Source organism: Cebus imitator, unplaced genomic scaffold, assembly GCF_001604975.1.
Source record: "Cebus imitator isolate Cc_AM_T3 unplaced genomic scaffold, Cebus_imitator-1.0 Scaffold77, whole genome shotgun sequence".
NCBI classification, from domain to species: domain Eukaryota; kingdom Metazoa; phylum Chordata; class Mammalia; order Primates; family Cebidae; genus Cebus; species Cebus imitator.
Genome location: NW_016107392.1, coordinates 5,204,930 through 5,230,422, shown reverse-complemented (window position 1 = coordinate 5,230,422; position 25,493 = coordinate 5,204,930). Strand labels below are relative to the sequence as shown.

The 25,493-nt window shown below is 39.3% G+C and overlaps 1 protein-coding gene and 1 long non-coding RNA gene across 2 annotated transcripts; one reads left to right on the top strand and one right to left on the bottom strand.

Annotated features, from left to right (window-relative positions):
- Positions 1–3,661: 3,661 nt before the first annotated feature.
- Positions 3,662–5,129, bottom strand: KLF14 (Kruppel like factor 14). The gene has a single exon (XM_017532533.2). The coding sequence runs from the start codon at positions 5,127–5,129 to the stop codon at positions 4,158–4,160; it is 972 nt and encodes a 323-aa protein (XP_017388022.1). The 3' UTR covers positions 3,662–4,157.
- Positions 5,130–5,380: 251 nt separating this feature from the next.
- LOC108307210 lies at positions 5,381–9,177 on the top strand. The gene is made up of 3 exons (XR_001826446.2): positions 5,381–5,502; positions 8,040–8,088; positions 9,145–9,177. It is a non-coding gene; the product is annotated as an uncharacterized LOC108307210 (long non-coding RNA).
- The last annotated feature ends 16,316 nt before the right edge of the window (positions 9,178–25,493 follow it).

Here is a 25,493-nt window from a genome sequence, read left to right as displayed (position 1 = left end):
TCTGGCTGAGAATAAAGGCAGTGCAAGTTGATCTACTCAATAGTGCCTTCCCTTTTTGAAGCCATATCTCAGCTACAGATATCTATGCCTCAGCTATATCTCAGCTATATCTATGTGAATCAAAATCAGCCAAGTGGTTTGAACAGTCCACTTTTGCCAAGGTCCGTGCTGTCTCTAAAAAATTAGTGGCTTGTGTGAGGACACTTGCTATCATAGGCTGCTAAGACTTGAAAAGACCAAAGAAACTGAAAGGCTGAAGATCACTAAAGCATTAAAGCCCTATACTCTGGCATTACAGACGTCCAATCTCCACACATCTTATTTTGGTTCCCTAATTCCAGGTGAAGTGCCTATTTCTCAAGATTTAACAGGCAAGGCACATCTCAATGTGGTGGGGCTTAAGAGAGAAAATTAACTCTACCTCTTTCTGCTCTATGTTATTAGCCAAGTGAGTACAAGATAAAAGAATCAGACTAATGAGGATCAAAATATCAGTACAGTTATCCCCTGAAATAAACTAGAGATTGGTTCCAGGATCCCTGCGTATACCAAAATCCATGCACACCCAAGCCCCTCAATTGGCCCCGTGGAATCTATGTATATGAAGAGTTTTATATTCTATTCGCATATGACTTTTTGTATATGTGTAGAGAACAGCACATGAGCGGGCTTCGCATCCCACAAATATCCTATTTTTGAACTGTTTGGTTGAAAAAAAATCTGCACATAAGTGGACTTGTGCAGTTCAAACTTGTGTTGCTCAAGGGTCAACTGTTACTTTGCTGATGAAGCTGTATCATGGTCAAAACCTGGCTTTCTAATACACTGACTCCCCCACCCCTCCTAATTCCTTGCCTTGGATCTGGACTACCCAAAGAAAAATACACAGTGGAAATACTTACCTGGACAGCAGCAACGGGCAGGGCTGCTCCAAAAGTAGGAATAGAGAGACGTGCTCTTCAAACCTGCCTCTAGAAGGCATGTCTGGGGCTCGGCAGGTGTGCTTACCTTACCCTATGGAAGCAGGATCTCAGTGAAGTGCATGCACATTGCAGGCAGGGAGGTGCAAAAAAGAGAAGAGAACTTAAGAGTGTGTGTGTACAATGACAACCCCCCACCTCCCTATGTCTTCATCAGAGAATATATCATTTTTCCTTTGGGGAGACGTGAGTAGAGGTGGAGATGGGGTCAAAAACGATTTTCCAGTATGATTCTCTGCTTAGATAAGAACAGGGAAATAGGGACAAATGACATATTTTTGCCTCCATGAGTGGGGGCAAAGCCTGTATTCTTCACATCCTCCCAGCAGAGGCAGGAGCTCCAACTCCCTCACACCCAAGGTCTGACCTAGAACTCATTCCCAGCCTTCAACCCATATTTCAGGAAGAGGTCTATGGATAGATTCTGTTACTAGATCATTCCTATATCAGAACTGGGGATAGCAGGGATGGGGCAAGGGCTCAGCGGTTCAGGCTGACCCCAACCAGCCCCCAGATGTACTCATTCATTGAGCTCCATCTGATTAACAAAAAGAAACCAAAGAAACACCAATAAAATGAGGAAGCCCTTTGCTAAGTACTCCTCGAGAACTCTGTGGTTGATGGAGTGAAAAAGGTAACAACAATATTCAGACTAAGAAAGATCCACCTAAAAACCTTGTATCTGGCTACTCCTGTGTCCTAAGTATCCCCCTCCCCACCACCTCAAGACCTGGGAGGAGTCAGTTTTATCAATGAAAGACATGTCACATTGAGATTGTCAGAGGCCATCCCCAGGTAAAAGTCCCCAGTGTACAAGAACCCAAATAAGGACACTATTTGGGAGCTTAAGAATCAAAAGTTATTTATCGATGTGATTGGAAAAGCCAAGCTTTCTTGAAACCAATTTCAGAACGGTTAGTGGGAATTCCTGTTAGCTTCTTTGGTCCACTTACCCAAGGGCAGATCTTCTACTTTAAAGGACAAGGAGGAAACAGTAGTCTTCAGTGGGGCCCACAGTGCCCTAGCTATCCAGCCCCAGCTGAAGAAACAAACAGAGTAAAGAGAGGACTCCTTCCAATACCAAAACTCACTTTCATAATGGGGGCCTTCTCCTCGCACATGTAACTCAACAGCCTCACCTTCTCTGCTTAGCCTTCATTAGGAAATACTAAACTTCTTCAGGGTCACAGGCCATACTCTTTGGTTCCTTTCTAAGGACCCCTCCCTCACTTAGTGTAGGAGCACTTAGTAGAGTCCCAATGCCACGTTTGTATCATTTACTCTCTCGAGGATGCTGGAATGCCCCGGACCAGAAAAAGAAGGGAATTCACACTGAAAATTAACCTAGCAGGTCCAAAAAGAAAGTCTCTCCTAGTATATCAAAAGTCATTCTCACTTTATGTCCACACGGTGTAAAGGGAGGGAATGTACTTAATCTTTTAAGAAAAGGGCTTTTGGGTCAAACACAATAGGCAAAGGGTTCAATCAACATGTAAAGATACACAAAAGCAATACAGACTAGGGAGGGAGGGACTAAGGTCCCAGAGAGGAGGAAGAGATGGGGTAACAAAGTGCAAGGGAAAGAGTCACTTAGCAGGCCAGACACCTAAGTTCTAGTCATGGCTCACCCCTCCCAGCAACCCAGCATATGACTTTGAACTCATCTAGTCTTCAGTATCCTCATCTGCAAAATATGGGAAAGCGATTTGTTTAACCAAATGCCTATTAGAGTCATATGAGATTATGGCATCTTCCCCAAGTGTCATTGATGGACTATTGCAAAATATTCAGGAAGGGGCCAAAGGGGATCTCCCAGGGCAGGGAACGCCTTTCAGCCTCATCTCTAAAGAAAGGGTCACATATACACACATTCATACATACACAAGCAGAGTGGTCAATGATTTCATCCACAGCAGCAGAGACACATATAGAAGAAACAAATACTGTTGATGTCTGATTCCTTCATAGTGGGAGAGGGCCCTGAGGATGTAACCTGGAGGGACTATAGCGTCAGAAGAGAAAGGTCCTCCTATATGATAACAGCTATCACCTTGCTACTCCTTCCACAAAACCAAGGGAGCCAGCTCCTTGGAAGAAACCAGTCTGTTACCTTTCCTCTCCCATCCAACAATTCACCTGTTTCAGAAACGAAAATCTGCAGACTCTGAGGGAAATAAACAGAATCTACCACTCCTGAGATTACATAAGGTGGGGCAGTTGTGTCCACACGCCTCTATTTCCCTGAAAGTTATCCATGGTTACCAATGGTCTTGTTTTGGGTCCCGCCCAACCCTAAGGTCCCTTGAGTTTTCTCTGAGTGAAGCGGGGAACTAGGCTGGACCATCCTTTTCTTTCTGGTGCCTCTACGGTTGTTTTCAAATGTTTAACCAATCTCAGCATCAGAGTGAGCCAGGAAGTTACCATCCTCAAATAGGAAACCAAATGGAGAGAAGGGCTAAGACGCAAGCAAGCGCAGGGTTCCAAATCATGCAGTAAGACCTGCAAACAGACTCACACCCCAGACATCAAGAAGCATCTCCCATCCATACATCTACATGGAGCTTACGTGGCCTCTCCTAGCAGAGGTAGCTGGGGCAATTGGGGGAAGTGGAGGGCATTAGCCTCCCATCAACCTGGGATCCCTATTTAAAAGATGCTAAAAATAAATTAGTAAACATTGCTGTTTACAGAAATAGAAATCATTTCTGTTTCAAAGGCCTCTCACCATCCCAGTCCTGGACATTTCCAAGACTGCCACCCCTGACACCCTCTCCAAGGTCCGCCCTGGTGGGTGGGTGAGACACCAGAGTCCTTTGAGACTGGGAGCTCCTCAGGCATCTGAGAATTCCAGTTTCACATCCCTGGTTCCAGGGAGGGGAGAATCTTCAGTACTCTGGAGAGTACCAGAGTTCATCCCTTCTTATCAGTTCCTGGGGGCTGTCTTGAGGAGGCAATCCCCACTTTTAGGATGATATAAGCGTTGCAAGAATTCCCGCTATTTTCCAGCCCCCAGTACCTCCCCAGAGTCCACACGTCTCCCTGGACCCACCCTCAGAGCAGAGGAACCAGTTCTGTGCCTTGGTGTAATGACTCTGGGAAAGAGGGATGGGCAGAGAGAAGGCAGGGACAACAGCTGGGGGATCATCCTTGAGGGTACGACTGACAGCAACAACTGTCCTACAGGCAGGTGGTGAAGCTGGGCGCCTGGCCGGGGCCGGAGCTGGAGGCGGGGCTTTCCACCTCGCTGGTGAGTGGCGGGTCGACTCGGGGAGTGCGACGACGCCCCCGGTACTCGATCATGTCAGGATGATAGGTTGGGTGGCGGCGAGCGTGCTTGGTCAGGTGGTCGCTCCGGGAGAACTGCTTGGGGCAGAGGGGGCAGGAGAAGCGTTTCTCGCCCGTGTGCGTCCTGTAGTGGCGGGCCAGCTCGTCGGAACGCGTAAACTTCTTGTCGCAGTCGAGCCAGTCGCAGGAGAAAGGGCGCTCACCCGTGTGGGTACGCTGGTGGGACTTGAGGTGCGATGACTTGTAATAGGCTTTGTTGCAGCCCGGGAAGGGGCACTGGTGGCGCTTGGCAGCAGGTGTGACAGGCCTCCTGCGGGGCACCTGATTCGTGGCGGGGACGGGGCCGGCCCCTAGGGCCCCGTGAGAGACCCCGCCAGAGGCTGCAGGCGCGCTCGCGGTGGCACGCGCGCTCCGGACGGCGGGTGCACCGGAGGAACTCTCGGGAGCGCAGACCGCTGCAGCGCAGGAGGCGGGAGCCGGCTCGGAGCACTGGGTCTGGACGGAGCACGGGGTCGGGTCGGAGACGCCGGACGAGGCGCGTAGAGTTTCCCCCGAGCTCTCCCGGGAGTCCTCTTCAGAGCTGCCGCGCGAGTCTGCCCACACGCCTGCAGCCAGCAGGTGGGGCGCGGCACCGCCCGCGCCGGGGCTGGGGGCGGGGACCTGGGGGAACGGGGGGACCGACGCGGGCCCCGGTGGCCCCGGACCCGGCAGAGCGGACTCCGGCGGCGCCGCACCCACCTCCGAGCCTGCGGCTCCGCCCGCGCCCTCGGGGTCCGGCGGGCGGCGGTGAACCACGGCGCCCGCGGACATGGACACCAGGCACTCGGCGGCGAAGTAGTCCAGGCACGCCACGGCGGCCGACATGCTGGGACCGCCCGGCCGCCGGCGAGCGCGGTCCGAACGCGGCCGGCCGCGGGCCAGGGAGTTCCCGGGAGCGTCCGTCCCGCAGCCTCGGAGCGAGAAGCAGGAGGCCGGGTGCGCGCCGCCCGCCGCCCGCTGCCGCCGCGCTGCTGCCGCCGCCGCTGCCGCAGCAGCAGCAGCCGCCGCCGCCGCCGCCGCTCGCGCGGAGCCCGCCCCGCCTGACGCGCCCCTGACGCACCGGAGCCCGTGGGGGCGGCGGAGACCCGCCCCGGCCCACAGGACACCCCCTCGGAACGCGCGGCCCCCCAGCTAAGTCGGGTTTAACAGCCGCAGAAATTATCTTGTCTCCGCGTTCTTTCTTCTGCCGGCGAGCCAGGTAATGGTAACCGAGCGAAACTCCCCGGTCGGAACTTCTGGGCGGCCGCGGCCTCGCCCCCCCGCCCGCTGGTCCGTCGCCAGCTGGGTGTCCCGTGGAGTCCCAGAAAGTTTTTTTCTTTTAAGGAAAAAAATGGCTAATACCTGACATGTCTTTCGGTTCATAATTGCGATTGTTCGCGAAGTGGTCTGGAATTCCATTTCACTCCCCGTTCGCCGCTCTCAGACTAAATTGCAAATATCCCCAAGTCTGCAGCAAAAAAAGTTTTCTCATTGAGCAGCTCAGCTGTGAACCCCGGCCCGGGAGCAGTTCCCTAAATAGATCCGCTACGTAGCCATTAATTAATAGCATCTCGAAACAGAAACAGTTTTAACCTTGGAAAAGCTGAGAATCCTCTCCCCGTTGAAATTGAAACTTAAAATCCTTTGGGTAACGATTTAACTATTTAGCCAACGAAAGAAAAATCCATGTTTAAACTGCATTAACCTGTCACTGGCATCCAAACAGGTTTTCACGCTGAAATATAAATTATAGTCTGGCGGCGAGATAAACACATTAAAATGGACTCCCACAATTTTAATAATAGAAAGTCACGTTTCCAATTAGGCAATATCTTCTAATTTGCTTTTGACCAAGTTAAAAGGAAGGAAATGCAGCACATGATATAGAATGCTCATATGGTATTTAGTGATTGTGGAGGTTTGCCTTTTTTTTTTTTTTTTAAATGAAATATATGTACGGTTTCTTTTACGTGTCTTCATTGCTTTCATTTTTCCCTCGTTTTTATTTTTAAAAATATAAAACCACATAGAAAAACAAACAGGATAATTTTTGAAAATAGTCATATCTTGGTTTTTGATGTATGCAAGCTTTTGTATGAGTGAATTATGTGCATTTTATCTGTAGTTCTTCAGTACTTTTTCTTTTGAAAATTAACAGCACGTATGCATTCAGAATAACATACGTTCGTGTATTTACTGCCTAAGATAACCAAATGTGAAATTTTGTTACAGTTGTTTCATGTTTTTATTTATATTAAACATTACAGATAGAGCTGAATGTCACTTTATTTCCCTCTCCTGTCTCATTTATCTTTCTCCCTCTTCACTTCCCTAGGTAATTAGTATTTTAAAGTGGCTATTTAACCCACATTTGTCTTGATACCCTTATTACCTAATTATATATGTAAATATATGTATATATCCACGTTTATTAAAAGTTCTAAGTAAATGGTACAGTAGTATACATAACATTTTGCAACTTTTCTCCCTCAATATGATTTTGACAACTATCCAGGTTGACACCTATGGAATCTATTCATTTCAGCAGTTTTTAAATAATATTGTCAATGTTATTTTGAAGGTGATTCCATTGCAAAAGAGTTATTTTTTTCTGAAGTTCCTTTAGACGATTAACTCTTCATTAATCTACACATTAAACTTCTATCAGAGATAGAATGATTTACTAGTTGTTGTAATTTTATTATTTAGAAAAAATGTGAAGATATTTAAAATGCAGAGAGAACAGTACAAGCACCCATATACCTGTCTCATATAATTAATATTAACATTTTGTCTTATCTCCCTCAGATCTATTTTTAAAATTGAAGTATTCAACATTTCTGATAAAATTGAAGTTCCCCTTGTACTGCTCACAATACCATTCTCCTCCCTTTTCCCCAAAGGCAAACACTAACATAAATTTGGTATGTAACTTTCCAGTCTGGGTTTTACACTTTTACCGGATGTGAACACATAAAATACAGAATATTGGTTTATATAATTTTTAAATGTACAAACATGGTATTAGACTGTACATATTATTCTTGGACTGTTTTTTTTTTTCCTTCGTGGTATGTTTTCAGTTTTTCTCTTCGTGTTGATAAATATAGATCCCGTTCATTCATTTTAATTGCTGTAGTGTAGATTCATGCATGCATACGAATGTGTTCTGTTTATTTATTCCCTTATTGTTGAATATTAAACTGCTGCCAATATTTTGGTACTACTTGTACATGTTTCCTTTGCACATATGTGAGATTTTATCTGTGTATCTACCTAGATGGGGAATTACCGGGCTCCACACACATTTTCCGTTTTGCTAGAGGCTGCCAAATGATTCAATTTGCACACCTATCAGCAGTGTATGACAGTTCATGTTTCCCTCACATGATCTTCAACACTTTCTAGATTCAGACTTTTATTATTCCTGCCAATTTGATTGTTTTTAAAAAACCAGTATCTTGTTGTTTTATTTGAATTTCTCTCACTGCTAGTGAAGTTAAGCATTTTTTTCCCACATGTTTATTGGTTATTGTGGTTTCCAAGTCTGTGATTTGTTTTTTCACAATCCTCGTTCATTTTTTTCAATGGACCGTGTATGTTTTATCTTTTTTTTCCTCCTGATTTGTAGGAATTCATGCGTATAAACATTGAATATATTGTGTCAGTCTGTGGCTTGTCTTTTAGCTGCTTTTGATGTCTTTTGCACTATAGAAAACTTAAAATGTACTCATTCATTGATCTCTTTCTTTATAGTGTCATTTGTGGATTATTAAAGAAACCTCTTCATGCCTGATACGTTAAGGTAGCCTCTTATGTCTTTTTCTTTAATGTTTTAAAGTTTTGCTTTCCATACATGAGATTGATCTATCTGGGACTTTTTTTTTTTTTTAAATAGTGTAAAGTAGGAATTTAATAATTTTACTTCTCCCTTTTCCCCCAACCCCCATTTGGAAAGCCTGTCTTAACCTGACTACAGAACAGTCTTTCGTGTCCCTATTAATGTGTAATACCACCAATGACTGTAAATTAAATTTCCATGTATTCATGGATATGTTTCTAGTTTGTCCTTTTCCACTGATCAAACCAAATTTGAGCCAATATCGCAGTCTTAATTAATATGGCTTTATAAATCTTGATGTATAGAAGGACATGTTCCCTCTTTATTCATTTAAAAAATTGTGTTAGGTAGTGTACATATCGTTTTGCAACTTGCTTTCCTCCCTCAGTGTGATTTTGAGAGCTACCCGTGTTGATACCTGTAGAATCTGCTTTATTAATTTCATGAATGTATGGACTATTTTTGGACTTCTATTCTTCTGTACTAACTTTAGCATTAGTTTGTCAAGTTGCATGGAAAAACTCTGTTGGTCTTTTGCTTAGTAAAATTTATAGGTTAAAATTGGGGAGCTATGGCAACTTTATAAAATTGAGCCACCTAATACATTAATATTATTCTGATTTTTAAACGTCTTTCAATAACATTGAGCCACCTAGTACATTAATATTATTCTGATTTTTAAATGTCTTTCAATAACATTTTATAATTTGTTTATAAAACTCTTGTACCTCTGTGTTAGACTTATTCCTATTGTACCTTATAGCTTTTGCTGCTATTGAAATGAGATGTCTTTTCTATTAAATGTTTAAATTGGTCATTGCTGCTGCTGTCATTGTTAGAGATGCTGTAGATTTTGGAATAATCTTAAAATTTTGTTAGATAATGTTGGCAAACATGCTGAACTTATTAGTTAAATAGTTTATTTATAGATTCATTTGTGTTTTCATGTAGATGATAATATTATCTATAAATAATACTCCTAATACATTTTCTCTTTTCTTATCTCCTTGGGTGGGCTAGGACCTTCAATATAACATCAAATAGAAAGGGTGAGTACAAGCATTGTTTTCCTATTTTTATCTCATTGAGAATGTTTCTCATGTGTCAAAATTATGATATTTGTTTTTAAGTCTTTGGTAGAAACTCTTTATTAGTTTCCTTCTATTCCATTTATGCTTAAAGTAGGAATATTGTTAAGCCATGAAATGAATATTGAAATATTAATAAATGCTTTTTCTAAAAATATTGAGATGATTACAGGTTTTATCTTTGCTATGTTAATGTGACAGGTCACATTGTTAGATGTTTCTGATGTGAACCTACACTTGCATTCCTGAGTTAAACCCTGCTTTGCCTTAATGTACTGTTATTTATTAATACAGCGCTTCATGTATTTTATTTTAGCATCTATGTTTATAAGTGACATTGGTTTAGAAGGTTCCAATTGCATTTGGAAATTTCCTCTTTCTATATTCTATGACAGTTTGGATGAGACAGGTATGATTTGTTCCTTGACTATTTGGTAAATCTCATCTGTGAAACGATCATATTTTGAAAATTCAATTTAATTTCTCTAATGAAAGTTGTTGGTTTCTTTGGGTTTTCTATTTCATTAGTCAATTTTGATGATTCGCATTTTTTCCTAAAATTAATATTTTACTACATTTAAACCTTTAAAATGTTGGTACGTGGTTCATAGTATTCTCTTTAAAAATTCTTTATGGTGTCTGTAGTTATACCTTATTTTTCATTCTTGATTATTATATATTTATAAATTCTCTATTTTTTTGTCTTAACAAAGATTTGTCTCTATATTTAGACAAACCTATAGAGGTTTGTCTGTAGTCTTTACAAATAGGCAGCTTTTGTTGAACATATATCTGTTTCTTTCTAAATGTGTATATGTTTGTTTAATTTCTATATTTATTTTTATTAATCCCTCACATTTTCATTGAGTTTAATGTGTTATTCCTTAGCACCTTAAGTGCTTTTCAAGTTAAATACCTATCAATTTAATTTCCAGTATTTCTTATTTTCTAATATATAATTTAGGGCTATAAATTTCCCTTAGAGAAATTTCCCTTGCTTCATCTGTATCCTGCAAGTTTTTAAAATAGTGCTTTCATAGCCATTCAGTACTAAATACTTTATAATTCCACTGTGATTTCTTAAATATGAAATTTTCAGTAGGGTGCTATCCCCGGATTTCCCTGGCATTGTATCACTTGAGCTATTCTGTAACCAGTGCTCATTGTGTAACCGCTCAGGAATTGGCAATGGAAGTATAATTGTGGATTATTTGAAAAGGAAAGTGGAATAAGGGTAATTTTCTAATGCAGCATATACTGTGGCCTTGAAGTAAATGTTACCAAAATAATATCTCTCCCAAGCCCATTCAGAAGCTTCCAGGAACAACATGAAAGACATGTTCCTGAAGGCCTTGAGCAACTGACTGGTCCATTCCTTTGGTCACAAGTTCAGGGCATGTACATAGTAGGTTTTATATAAATAGAATAAATGAATAGGAATATACAAGCTGACACATTAGTATTACTATTCATTTATGGTTATTAATCCCAAACAGACATTCAACATTCCTAGAAATATTGCACACCTGTTTGCATCTGCTGCCAGTCTCCTTCCTGCCTTTTGGCAAAAGCTAGTCTGTTCTTGTTCTAGCTCTGTTACTCTTGCTTTCTTAAGGTTCACAATCCGTAACATGCCTTCTCTCTCTCCAGCATCTTCTGTTTTTTTCTTCTGTACAGAATAATTAGAATCAATATTCAGTGATGGATTAATATATTCAGTTAAAAACAATCCTCCTATCTTGCTCTCGACTCTCTCTTCTAGCTACTGCCATATGGTTAGGTTGCCGATGAAAGCCATATTTCTCCAGTGCCAAGTATATTCTCTGTCACCACTTCCTTACTTCCATGTATTATTAAATTTACTTCAATATCTAGCCCTCACTTTGCTACAGAAATTCTTGTCAAGATTAACATTGATGCATGACAATGTAAATGTACTTAACACCACTGAACTGTACATTTAAAAATGGTTAAAGTGATAAATTTAATATTATACATATTTCACTACAATTTTTAAAGCTTTCTTTTCTCAAAAGGAGAAAAAAATTAATATTCATCCCCTTGTTGCTAAATTCAATCCTCAAATAACTAGAACTCTCAGAGCGGTTGAGCAATTCTTGAAACACTTTCTTCTTTTGGTTCTGTGATACTACATTCTTTTGGGCTTTCTTCATTTTTCTAACTGTTCCTTAACAGTTTAAGTCTTAATTACTCATTCCATCTCTTTAACATCTACAATTTAAAATTCTGCAGAACTCTATCCGAGGTCGTCTTCTCTCAATTCTACCCACTTTCTCTAGGTAATTTTAAACATTATTCTGTGATTTAAGTACACCTGTATCCCAACAATTTATAAATGTTGTAATCTTTAGCCCAGATCTCTTTTCCAGAGATGTCAGGCAGTCTTGACTACTTGACAGGTCTCTAGCCTTCCTGGGATGTCTCATTGATATTTCAAACAATAGATTCAAAAGTCAAATTTACCCCAAATCTACTCTTACTGTTTTCTTCCCTGTTTCAGTACACAGCACTGTCATCCACTCCTGCTCCTTAGACCAGGAAACTGGGGTCATTCTTGACACTTCCCTCTCCATCAGCCCCCATATTTAATTAACCTTCAAGTTTGGTTATTCTGCTTTCAAAATGCATCTTGACCATCTCTTTTCTCATTTTTTCCTGCCGGTTCCCTAATCCACATCAACATCAGCTTTTGGTCAGACCACTGTAATACTGGGTTGCTTAACTAGTTCCGCTGCTTCACTCTTGCTCCATTCCAGTGTCTTCCCCATATAATTACTACATGGTGAAGTCATCAAAACCTTGCTATAGCGCTTAAGACAAATTCAAAATGGCGGTCAATTATCTGGCTCCTATTTACCTTTCTACTTGACCTCCTGCTTACTCACTGTATTCCAGCTTACATTGGCCTTTGAAAACACTAGTTCCTCGAATGGTCAAACTAAAATCTTTGCATATGCTGCTGCTTAAACCTAAACTGGTCTGGTCTTCACTTTTTGCCTGAATAATTCCTATGTGTCATTCATCCATTTTCACTTCCTCTGAGAATCCTGACATCCCCAATCTAAACTGTATCCCTTCTTTTACATGGTCATTCATTGATTTAACAGATATTAGGTACCTGTTCTTCAGGTAGCATAGTCTTAGGACTGGCAGTAGAGCAGTGAACAAAGCAGTTTCTGCTCTCATGGAGCTTACATCCCAATGGAAGAGCCTGATAACAAGCAAATGAGTAAATAGATATTATTTCAGATATTCAGTGACAGATGCTGTGGAGAACAATGAAACAGGGGCAGTGAGATAGCAAGTTCTGAAAGGGGGTATTTTGTGTACGGGGGTTAGGCAAGACTATTCTGATGTGCTGAACTGGAGGGAGTCGTCTTGGAGAAATCTAAGAGGAAAATAGGAAGTGTGAAAGTTTTGAAGCAGAGGCATGTTGCGGTGCTGGGCAGCTTGGGGGCTCGCACTGGTTTTCTACAGCTGCTGTAACAAGTTACAATAAACTTAGTGGCCTAAAAGACAAAAATTCCATTTATCTCAGTTCTTTAGTTTAGAAGTCCAAAATTGGTCTCACTGGGTAAAATCAAGAGGTCAACAGGACTGCATTCTTTGCAGATCCTGGGTGAGAATTCATTTTCTTGCCCTTTTCTAGCTTCTAAAAGCAGCTGTCTCTTGGACCCCTTCCTCCTTCTATAGCCAGCAATGATGGGTGGAGATTTTTCTCATTTTCTTAAACCTGATCTACTCTTCTCCCTCTCATTTCTGCTTATAAGAACCCTTCTGATTGCATTGGTCCCACCTGAATAATCCAGTATAATTGCCCCATCTGAAGATCAGCTAATTAGTAACTTTTATTCCATCTGAGTTCTGGGTATTAGGATCTGGACATCTGTGGGGAACCATTATTCTGCATAGCACAAGGTTGAAGTGGACTAAGGGAAGGGAAGAATGAGTTCAGGCACCGGACTGAGTGGGAGGCAGGTCATGTAGGGCCTTGTAAACAATGTAGAGAGGGAGATGGGAAGTCTTAAGGAGGAGGATTGATTCACCTTGATTGCTGTGTGGCTGGTAGACTCAATGGCAAACAAGAGTGGAATCAGGAGACCGGTTAATACCCTATTGCAGAAATCTAAGACAAAGATGATGGTAGTTTAGATCAGAGTGGCAGCAGTGAAGGTAGTGAGATGTGGTCAGATCTGGGTTGTCGTTTGCAGCTGGAGTGAGGAATATATCTGCTAAGGTGTTGCATGTAGGGTATAAGAGAACGTGAGGTTTCATAAATGACTGCAAGGATTTCAGTCCAGCAACTGGAAGAATATACTTTCTATTTTGAGATGGGGGTGGCTTTAGAAGAAGCAGGATGCAGGATGTAGAAATTGGGAGTTTGGTTTTGGAGACTTGGAGATGTATTTTAGACATCTATGTAGGGATGCTGAGTTGGCTCTTGGATCTGAGTCAGATGCTGCTTTTTTTTGTTTTTGGTGACAGAGTCTCACCATGTTGCCCAGGCTGGCCTTCAATTCCTGGGCTCAAGTGATCCTTCTGCCTCAGCCTCCTGAGTAGCCAGGATAGTGTGATGCTTTTGTAATTCAATGAAGTCCGGCTACATCCCTGACTGGGCAACAGGATAAAATCGATTTTTTAAAGCTATATAGTTTTATATGTATGTTTCTGGAGAACAGGAATTCTAACTCTTAGTAGAATTTTTCAAAATGTCATGTATCATTTTTTGATAGTTTTTTAATATTATGATCATAAGATATTATCTAAATATAATTAAAACTGATAGTTTTGTGTCAAACTATAAAAACAAAGATTGTATTTTAGGAAATCTAATCATTTAATATCTATTGGTTTTTTAAGTTCAATTTCCATTCTTGATAAAACCTCTGTGTTCTTAGCTGTCAGGTTTCTTTTAGATCCAGCTGAACTTCTTTCCTGTGACATTCACATTCATGTTAATTTACAAGTCTAAATGAACTATATGTGACCTTATGAAAAACAGATGAGCTTTTCTTTGGTGAATTTCAAACACTTTTCAGTGCTTCTAGTGTTGTGGGCACATAGCAAATAATCAGAAAATATTTTTATATAATGAGACTGAGAGCAAAGCTCAAACTGAGATGTTTATATGAGACAGAAAAAAAGTGGGTGATGTTAAGATTCTGTGGTATAATAACTCAATAGTTCAGCAGTATGTGTGGTGATTTTGCAGTCTGACAAGCCAGATTCAAATCTCAGCACAAGACATAAGACCCTCTTCTTTCCCATGAAGGTAATATAAATTGGTGCAACAGTTTGGTGAGAACCTGTCAAGGTGATGATGTTCATACATACGTTATGACTTAGAAATTTTATACCCTAGTTATGTGCCATAGAGAAATGCTTGTACTTGGCCCTAGGAAACTTCTATAAAATATGTTCAGAGCACCATTTGCTGCAAAGTTTTGAAGCAACTTATTTGTTAAAATGCAAGGAAATACTACACAGTAGTAAAAATAAGCAATGAGGCAACATATCAAAGGTCCATCTCTTAAAAAAATAAAAAAATAAGTATCATAATCAGGTGTGGCAACCTAAGTCTGTAGTTCCAGTTACTCAAGAGACTTGAACCCAGGAGTTCGAGGCTACAGTGAGTTATGATGGTGCCATTGCACTCCAGACTGGTGACAGGGGAGGACCTCATCGCTAAATGAATAGATATGTAGATAAATAGATTAGATAGATAGACCAAAACTAATTAGATCATGGATAATGTTTTCTGCCTAGTATATCTAACAGAAAAAAAATCCAAGATTTTAGAAAACTGTGTCAAATATGGTATCTTTTATACAATGTAAATACATGATCATCATTACTATATCAACATGTTATGATTATCAATAGTACAGACTCTGCAGCCAGACTGCCACATTCTGGGTCTATCACTCACCAACTACATGACCTTGATTGAGCTACTTTCCTTCATTCGCAAAAGGGAATGATGGTAGTACCTACTTTGTTTGGGTTGTACTAATTAGTTAATACATGTGATATGATTATAACCATACATAGGCATGTAAGGCATGTAATAAGCACTGTATTTGTTATTGTGTATTGTTTATATTATTCATATATCTCCACAATATGCCCATACATTGAAAGTATAATACATTAGCAGGTGTGGTAAATACCAAATTTAGAGCAGTAGGTATCTCTGGTATAGGAGAAAAGGGAATGGAGTTTCAACAGATTCTTTCGTTATTTATTTATTTTCTAAAAAGCCTGAAACAAATTAGGTAAATGAGATTGGTCAATATGGGCATGGGTACAATGATGTTTGCCATATTATTCTCTGTACTTTTCTCTGCATGTGAAATGATTTATTTTTTTTAGTTCCAGAACAGAGCCAGAATATTAGATACACAAAACATATCTGCTAAATAAGTGAGTGGCCTGGGGACGTAGCCCTCGGAACGTCTGTCCGAACTCCCCCTTTATTCTGCTCTCCAGAATAAAGGAGAGCAGGGGGCATCTTGGCTGTTAGGAGGGACACTCCTCTCCAGCCATGTGGAGACAGGGTGACAATGGAGCCAGACTTTCAAGGTTCTGAGGGAAAATTATTTTGAACTTAGAATTCTATACCCAGGTGAACCCGTCATTCAGTATGAGAGCAAAATGAAAACACTTTCAGAAATGTACACGTTCAGAAAATATACCACTCAAACACCCTCTCTGGAACAGTAACTAAACATTGTATTCTGGGAAGATGAAAAATGAATCAAAGAGGAAGGCACAAGGTATATGGAACCTAGTGACCAAACACAGCATAATGTAAAATAATTATTGACTGGGGGGAGAGGGGAGAGTGGGAGGGAGGGAAAGAGAGAGAAATAACAACCATTTCACATTCTGGAATTAAAATCCCTAATGGTCTTTACGTGGGAGGTAGCAAGAGGGCAAAGGAAAAAAGTAGAGGCATAAAAAGGTTCCTGACTTGTTCAGAGAGAAGCTGGTCATGTTGAATCATTGAAGATGTTGATTTTATCAAATAAGTTTAAATTTGTGCTACAAAATGAAAGAGTAACTACTGGAAAAATTGAAATAGGATAACTAATTTCCTAAGCATTAAAAAAAAACATTAAATAAGGAAAATGTTACCAATTCAAGAAAAGGAAGAGGAGAAAAGGATAAACAATAACAAAGTATGATAAATAGAAAATACAAAATAAGATGCAGGAGTTAATCCAAAGTATCAGTAATCACAAAATGAATTAAGCAAATGAAAAGATAGAATCCCTCAGATTGGAGTTTAAAAAAAAGAGAAGGGAGGGTAGAAAATTCAAAACGCTAAACAGCTATATGCTGTTTACTTAAAACATCTAAAATAAATGACCCAGGAATTTAAAACTGAACAACAAAAGCAGATATACTATGAAAATGTCAACAAAGAAACCAAATTAACATTTCATGTAGAAAAAAATAAGGATATAGAAGATTCTAATAACATTATAAGAAGCTTTATATATTCAGTTTAAATGTATGTGGAATCTTACAAAGAAAATTTCAACAGATTTTATAAAGTAGAAATTATACAACCTATATTCAGTGACCACATGCATAAAATTATTATTTAAAAACAAGAAGACAGTAAAAAACAGTAAACAGAAAAAAACCACTATACACTTGAAAATGAGAAGGCACACTTCTAATTACTTGGATTACAGAGGAATTAAAATTGAAATTACAAACTACTTAGAAATGAACAAATGAGCACACTACATTTCAAGATTTGTGAGTACTGCCAAAGTGGTACAAATGGAAAGATTTATAGCCTTGAGTGCTTGTAGAAAACAGAAATTGTGAAAAATAAACAAGCTAAGCTTTTGACTCAAGAGTTAGATAAAGAACAGGAAAAATAAGCCCAAAGACATAGAAATAAATGGGCCAAGTATGGTGGCTCATGCCAGTAATCCCAGAACTTTGGGAGGCCAAGGCAGGAGGATCACCTGAGGTCAGGAGTTCAAGACCAGTCTGACCAACATGGTGAAAACCTGTCTCTACTAAAAATACAAAAATTAGCCAGGTGTGGTGGCAGGCACCTGTAATCCCAGCTACTTGGGAGGCTGAGGCAGGAGAATTGCTTGAACCCAGGAGGTAGAGGTTGCAGTGAGCCAAGACCACATCATTGCACTCCAGCCTGGGTGACAAGAGTGAAACTCCATCTCAGAAAAACAAAACAAAACAAAAATAGTAGAAACAAATGAAATAAAAACTCCCCAAATGGGCTTCAATTACTATTTCTTTGGCAAGACCAGTAAAATAAATGAATGCTTAGTGAATCAGATTAAAAAAAAAAAAAAGATCAAGAAATACGGAAAAAGCCAAATATTACTATGTACCACTTTAAATAAATAAAATTAAGATAAAGTGTTTGATCTGTAAATGCACAAATTACCAATGTTGGCTCAGTGAGGAGTAAAGCTCCCTGGACCATCACCTAAAAATAAATGGAAAAATAAAGATATACTTAAAACCAAAACCAAACCAAAACAAAACACCAGATCCAAGTAGTTTTGCCAACTGGAGCTAAACAGGTATTTCCCATGTTATATAATGGTCATAGTCCATAAAACAGATTGAACATTTTTTGATTCATTAGAGTTTTTTTTTTAAAAATTACCATGGTTCTGAAATCAGATAAAGATGGGACCAAAAAAAGAGAGACTAATCTCACGAACAGAGTACAAGATTTCTAAAATCTATAAGTGTATTTTAAAAATAGTGCATCATGCCCAAGTTGAGTTTTTCCCAGAAGAATGGTAGTTGGATGGTGAAAGTGTATTAATATAATTCATTGTGTTCTCTGAAGAGAAAATATATAGTAGCCACCCCAAAAAGCAGTTGGTAAGATGTAGCACACATTCCTGGTTTTAAAAAATGATCTTAGTAAATAAGTCATAGAAGAAAGCATCTTATATTTGAAAAGGGGTTTCCAGGAGAAATCTACAACAAGCATGATGCTTAATCATGAAATACTTGAAACATTCCCATTAAACTTAGGAACAATGCAAGCATAACATTACCACTAACACTTAGCATTAAAGTAGACATCCCATTCAGTTCAATAATAGGGAAAAAGGCAGGAAAGAAGATAAATACGTATTGGAAAGTAATATACAAAACTGTAACTTTTTGCAGATGCACATGTCCATTTACCTAGGTAAATCCAAGGAAAATGTCAGAAAAACTTGAGAGCTAGTAAGATTTTGGAAGGGTGACTACATAAAGATCTTCATGAAGAAAAGTATACAACTGAAGTTCTCATTTAACGATCTGAATACATGGAGAAACACATTGTTTCTTAACAGAAAAACTCAGTGCTATAACATACAATTATTACAAAATATTTATAAATTTAAGACTGTTTCATTCAACATAGCAGCAGGTTTCTGTATAAAATTTGGCAAACTAATTCATCCAGAAGAGGAAAAATAGGCAGAATAACATTTTTTAGCCGGTATTAAAACATATCATAAAGCTTTAGTAATTGATTCATTGTGGTATTGCCATAGAAATAGACCAGTAAATTGATGAAAGAAAGAGATGGTTTAGAAACAGCCATTTATATGTGAGAGTTCAGTACATGATAAAAGTGACATTTCAAGTGAGTGGCGGAAATGATAGATAATTTATTAAAGAGTGTTCAACGGTTAATCATTTGGGGGAAAATAAAAATCACACCCATATATAAAAAATAATCTCTAGGTGGATTAGGGAGGTAAACATAAAAATAAAATTTAAAGCACTGGAATAATAATCTCAATAGATGTAGAATAAGTATTTGACAGAATTAAAGATTTCTTGATGATTAAAAAACTCTCGAAAAGTTAGGAGTAGAAAGGAATGTCCTTAATTTTATAAATGACATCTACAAAAAAACCTACGCTGTACTTAATGGTGAAAAATAGAATGATTTTCACCTAAGATTGGAAATAAGCCAAGGATGTTTACTCTCTCACTTCAATTCTCAGACAGTATTGTCTATTTAGAAAATCCCAAGGCATCCATCCAAAAGTTTCTAGAACTAAAAAGTCATTTTAGTAAGCTTTCAAAATACAAGGTCTGTAGACTAACAATGAATACATAAAATTCAAAATTAAAAAACAGCATTATTTGCTACACACTCCAGTTCCATTTAGCACCACAAAGAGAAATATTTAATATATAGTTAACAAAATATTCATTATCTGTGTACGTAAAACTACAAAAGACCAATGAAAGACAGCATATACCTAAATAAATGGTAAGTCTTCCATGGTTTGGAAGACTCAATATTGTGTAGATGTCAGTTCCCCCCAAATTGATAGATTCAAATGGTCCTAATCAAAATCCAAGTAGGATTGTGACTTTTGTAGATGTTATGTTTAAAATTGATATAGAAAGACAAAGAAACTAAAACAATCAAAACAGTTTTGGAAAAAACTTTTGAAAATAGAATGTTAGGAAATGCATACATACTATTTGATTTTAAGAGCTGTTATAAAACTACAGTGATGAGGACAGTATGGTACTGGTGGGAAAATGGACACAAAGATGAACGGAGCAGCGGGAGATTTCAGAAATAGATCAAACTGGCCAACTGATTTTTGACAAAGTTGCAAACACAGTTCAATGGGGAAAGAATAGTCTTTTTCAGCAGATTGTTCTTGAACAATTGGACATCCATATACAAAACACTGAATCTCAGTTCATACCTTGCACCTTCTACAAAGTTATAGTCAAAATGGATTGTAGACCTAAATATAAAAACCCAAAAACTATAAAACGTTCATGGAAAAAAAAAAAAAGAAAGATTTGTGTTCTAGGGTTAGGCTAAGATTTCTTAGTTATGATATCAAAAGCATAAGCTATAACAGAAAAAAGAAATTGGACTTCATCAAAATTAAAAGTTTCTATGCAAGACATCTAAGAGAAAGCAACAGACTGGAAGAAATATTTGCATATTGCATATCTGACAAAGAATTTATATTGAAAAAATATAAAGAACTTTCAAAGTTCAGTATTAAACAAAAAATAACCCAATTTTTAAAATGGACAAATGATTTGAACACTTTACTCAAGAAGACGTGGGGCTGGCAAATAGGCACACAAAAAGATGCTTAATATTAGCAGTTAGGGAAATGCAAATTGAAACCACAGTGAGGCACCGCTATACACCTTTTAGAATTTTTTTTTTTTTTTGAGATGGGAGTCTCGCTCTGTCACCCAGGCTGCAGTGCAGTGGCACGATCTCAGCTTACTGCAACCTCTGCCTCCTGGGTTCAAGCAATTCTTCTGCCTCAGCCTCCTGAATAGCTGGGACTACAAACGCACACCACCACGCCCAGTTAATTTTTGTATTTTTAGTAGGAATGGGGTTTCGCCATATTGGCCAGGCTGGTCTTGAACTCCTGACCTCGTGATCCGTCCATCTCGGTGTCCCAAAGTGCTGGGATTATAGGCGTGAGACACTGCATCTGGCCCTTTTAGAATTTTTTAAATATTCTTTTTAAAACCAGATAATACAGAGCAGCTGGAACTCTCAAACCCTGGAACTCTAAAGCCCTCTGCTAGACGAGAGAGATGCCTCCAAGTTCTTATCTATAGCTCCTGGCTTCAGTCATTTGTACGTGGTGTTCTATTTCTAATGTGTAGGCCAGCTTATAAAGTTAAACACACATTTACCATATGATCCAGTAATCCCTCTCCTAGGTAGTTAGCCAAGAGAGATGAAAACTTATTTCACCCAGAAACCTTTATGTGAATGTTCATGATGGTTTTATTCTTACTAGCCACAAATCAAAAAACAGAAACAACCCATATGTTGTTCTGCTGGTGAATGGACCAACAAACTGGCACTTCCATGCAATGGAATGGTAATTAGCAATGGAAAGGGGCAGACTATGAGACACACAGCAGTGTGGATGGACCTCATCTGCATTATGCTAGGAGGAAAAAAAGTCAGATAAAAGGCTACATACCTTATGGTTACATTTATATGAGGAATCCCTTTAACAAGATCGGTCATTGCTGCAGGCTGGGTGTGGGAGGAAGGGCAGAAATAATTTTGGAGGGTTATAGAACTGTTCTGTATCTTCTTTGAGGGGGTGCTTAAGTGACTAGGAATTTGTTAAAACTCATGGAGTGAGTACACAAAGAGAATTTTGCTGTTTATAAATTTAAAGCTGTGAATTTAAAAATTACTGTGAAAAAATGTAGACTATCTTGATAATTGCTCAGTAGGATAGGAAGACATGAAAACTCAGACACTGTGAAGGAAAAGACTCACAGATCTGATTACTACAAAGTATTAAACTTTTGTAGGATAAAATCACCCTAAACAAATGAAAAACTCAGGCCACAGGTTTGTGAATATATATATTCAGCAAATATTACAGACACAGGACTAACATCCATAATACAAAGGGTGCCTACAAATCAATATGAAAAAAGGTAAATATTGTAAAAGACAAGTAGGCAAAGTTTATGAAGTACAGGGTAAATATAGGGAGTTCACAGAAACCAAAGAGTCAAGAGATCCAGAGAGATTCACAACCTCACTCTCAGTCAGTGAGCTGTGAATTAAAGCAATGATGCAGTATCGTTTTCAGCCATCAGATAGGCAAAGCTTTCAAAGGTTGTTAAAACCCAATACCAGTATGGGCGTGATGCAACAGCCCCATAGAGTTTTTGGGAGTGTATACATTTGTACAACTTTTTGAAAGATAGTTGGGTAGTAGCTATCAAAAACCTAAATGGGCATGCTTTTTGACTTGGCAATTTCACTTGTAGGTATGAATACTATAAAATACTCACATAGGTGCACAAATACATATATAAAATATTTTTTTTTATTAGAGCGTTGTAGTAGTCAAACATCTGTCAGCAGAGGAATGGTTACATAAATGAAGTGCGTCTGTAGGGTGGGTGGCTGTGACAGTGTGGATGACGTGAGTATTGATGTAGTACTCTGTCAGTTTATAATGAAATGCATTATTAAGTGAAAAAAGTAAATAAAAAGAAAACATGCACATGCATATTAGTCCTTAAAAATTACAAATAACAAAATTACACACACACACACACACAGGCACACGGTCTGGCTTAATACACATCAAAGCTCAGGCAGTGGTTCTTGAAGCGGGTGGGGGGATCATGAAGGAAGGGTACACTCTTAGCTCTGCAAAATTTTACTCTGGAACTTTTAAGATGCAAAGTGTTTTCTTATATTTTACTTAACAAATATCTTAGTATTTTACTAAGTTTTTAGATTATTGAAATAAGTATAGTTCAAATATATTTATACATTTTAAATTAAGTAATCCCAAGTAGAAAACAAAAAGGTATGTAATTCCCAAATCATGAATGAGGAGAAAGAATACATTTGATTACTATAGTAAGAAAAAATAAGAAACAGGAAGCATTAAAAATAGAAATCATAAAATAAAATGACAGAACAAATGCATATCAGTTCTCACATATGTGTCATCCGTACTATATAACTTTTGTCATGACAGATGTGAATGGGTTAAAAATATCTTTCAAAACACAAAAGACTCAGATTGAGTGAAAAAAATACAATTTAGTCATAAGCTGTTTACAAAAGGAGATAGAGCAAAATGAAATTGATAGAGAAGGTAGAAAAGTAATGAAATCGGCAAGAATATCAGAGGCAAATGCAACCAAAAGAACCCATCCGTGCATGCTAATATTAAAATCACAAGAAATAGAATTCAGGGCGAGAATATCAAATGTAACAAATATAATTATTTTATATGAATAAATGATATAATGTATTATGAAGGCAATAGAGTCAGGAACATAAATGCTTCCAAATAGGGAACTGGTGAATTATATTATGCTGCCTATTAATTTACAATGAACCTCTACACAGCCAGGAAATTGCTAATGTAGAAAAATATACAATGACCTGAAAATGTTATAAACTATAAAGCAAAAACAAGATTAGACACTGTAAGTACTGTATGATCTCAGTTTTGTTTTAACATTTTAAAAAGAGAAAAAGGACCAGAAGGCTCACAGCATCAGGGTGCCATGTGGGTGCCATGTGGCAGGAGGACAGATGTAGTGAAGCAGTCCTAAAACAACACTCAGTCACACGTGAGGACATAGTAATCGGTGTTCAGCCTGGGGGCTGGCCAGCTGTGCCTTCAAACCAGCTTCAGCTGGTCTGTCTTTTCCCTTTGTTTTCCAGCCTTCTAACGTCCTGTATCTCTTGGCTCCGTAACAGGACTTCCCGGTAATAGCTCATGATTATGAATCCCTTTTCCTGAGTTGAATGTCTGCTGTTGCGAGCTATCACTCTTCCTGTAATATATGTGATTTCCATATTTGGTTCCATTATTGATGTTGTGGGATATCCCGTGAGAGGTGTCAAGACATTAGGAGGGCATAGATTGTGCTGGAAGCAGTTAGGTGATCAGGGGAAGGTGGCCAAATCCAATGAAAACAAGATGACTATGGCTTCCCCTGGGGACAAATATCTGCATTGATCCTGGAGCTCCTGTTGGAAGGCTTTCTGTCTTCCCTAATAACATCTTCAGAGTGTCTCATGGGGATAGGGTTGCTGTGGTGCTGAGAAGGGAATAAATTAGGAGAAGATTGAGAAAATGTTGCTTTGGAAGAAGGGGCTCTTGATTTATGTAAGCCATAGTCAGCATGTTCTCCCTGCAGCTAAGTTTGAGGTAGTACATCGCCTCTTCTACGATACTGGGTGCCGTCATGAGGCCGGAAAATGTCCTTAGGTTTTGTGAGCCACATTAATCTCTGTCCTTCTCTGAATTACCTTGCAACACTGGAATTTAAAACATGTCCTAGACTGGTACCAGTAGGGACAGGGGAATTTAAGTTACCGACAGGAGAAGTTGAGGAAGAGATTGGACACTGATAATAACCTTTCAGGGAAAATAACTGGGGGAAGACTAGTGCCAAAACTGCAGTAGAAATCTAGTACTCTGGGATACTGATGCAGGGTTAATTGGAATGAAACATTACTATTTAGTGTGTAATGGGAGGAAACTGACTGTATTTCAGTAGAGATTTCTGTGTAACAGAAAGGATATACAGACTGGAAATCTTCTCTGGCTTTTAACTATCTGTGACTTAGGGCAAACTCCCTAGAACGGCAGTTCTTGAAGCTAAGCCTGCACCAGAAGCACCTGTAGGGCTTGATAAAATCCTGATTGCTTGCCTCCCTGCCAGTCTCTCACCCCCAAATTTCTGACCTGGTAGGTCTGGGGTGGGACTTTAGAATTAGCTCGCTCTTTTCTTTTCTTTCTTTTCTTCTTCCTCCCCCCCCTTCTTTCCTTCCTTCCTTCCTTCCTTCTTTCTTTCTTCTTTCTTCTTTCTTCCTTTTCTTGAGATGGAGTCTTGTTCTGTCATGCAGGCTGGAGGGCAGTGGCATAATATCGACTCACTGCAATCTCTGCCATCAAGGTTCAAGCGATTCTTTTGCCTTAGCATCCTGAGTAGCTGGGATTACAGGCACCCACCACGCCTGGCTAATTTTTGTGTTTTTAGTAGAGACAGGGTTTCACCGTTTTAACCAGGCTGGTCTCAAACTCCTGACCTCAGGTGATCCCCTCACCTCAGCCTCCCATAGTGTTGGGATTACAGGCATGAGCCACTGTACCTGGCCAGAATTAGCATCTTTGACATGTTCCCAGATTGATGCTGTTGTTGCTGGTCTGGAGACCATACTTGAGAACCACATGCTTAGAGTCCCTATGGGCAGGTAAATAAAAAGAGTTAGTGAATGAAGGATCTCAAAAAATCCTCACCGTATTGAAGAACTTCCCCGTTCAAGGGTTGTTAGACAATTGTTGTATTTAAATGGGAGTGGCTGGCTGCTCAAGCAGTGACCTCAGAGGTGCTGTCCCTCTTTCAATATGTTGGGTCTGGTCCTTCATCTTACAGATTCAGTAGAGCCACAGATTAAGGAATGGGGTAAGGGAAATAATATATAATCTGGACTTTTAATGAAATTTGTTCAAACCCCTTCCAGCATCCTGGGAAAATTCCAGTGACTCCTTAGGGTGTGTGTGACCTTCTAGGAGCTCATTTTTCAGCATTACCTTGGGTTCTGAGTCCCTGTCTCACGACCTCTCACTTTCTCTGCTTGTTCCCCTCCTTGTACTGTACATGTCCAGAATGTGGAATTTGTCCCTTTCCTTATTCCCCCAATGCCACTCACAAGGGAGGTGGCAGACATCATTGTTTTGC

Bases quoted from the DNA above. Each gene is read 5' to 3' on its own strand.
- KLF14 (XM_017532533.2), bottom strand. From the start codon at position 5,129: ATGTCGGCCGCCGTGGCGTGCCTGGACTACTTCGCCGCCGAGTGCCTG.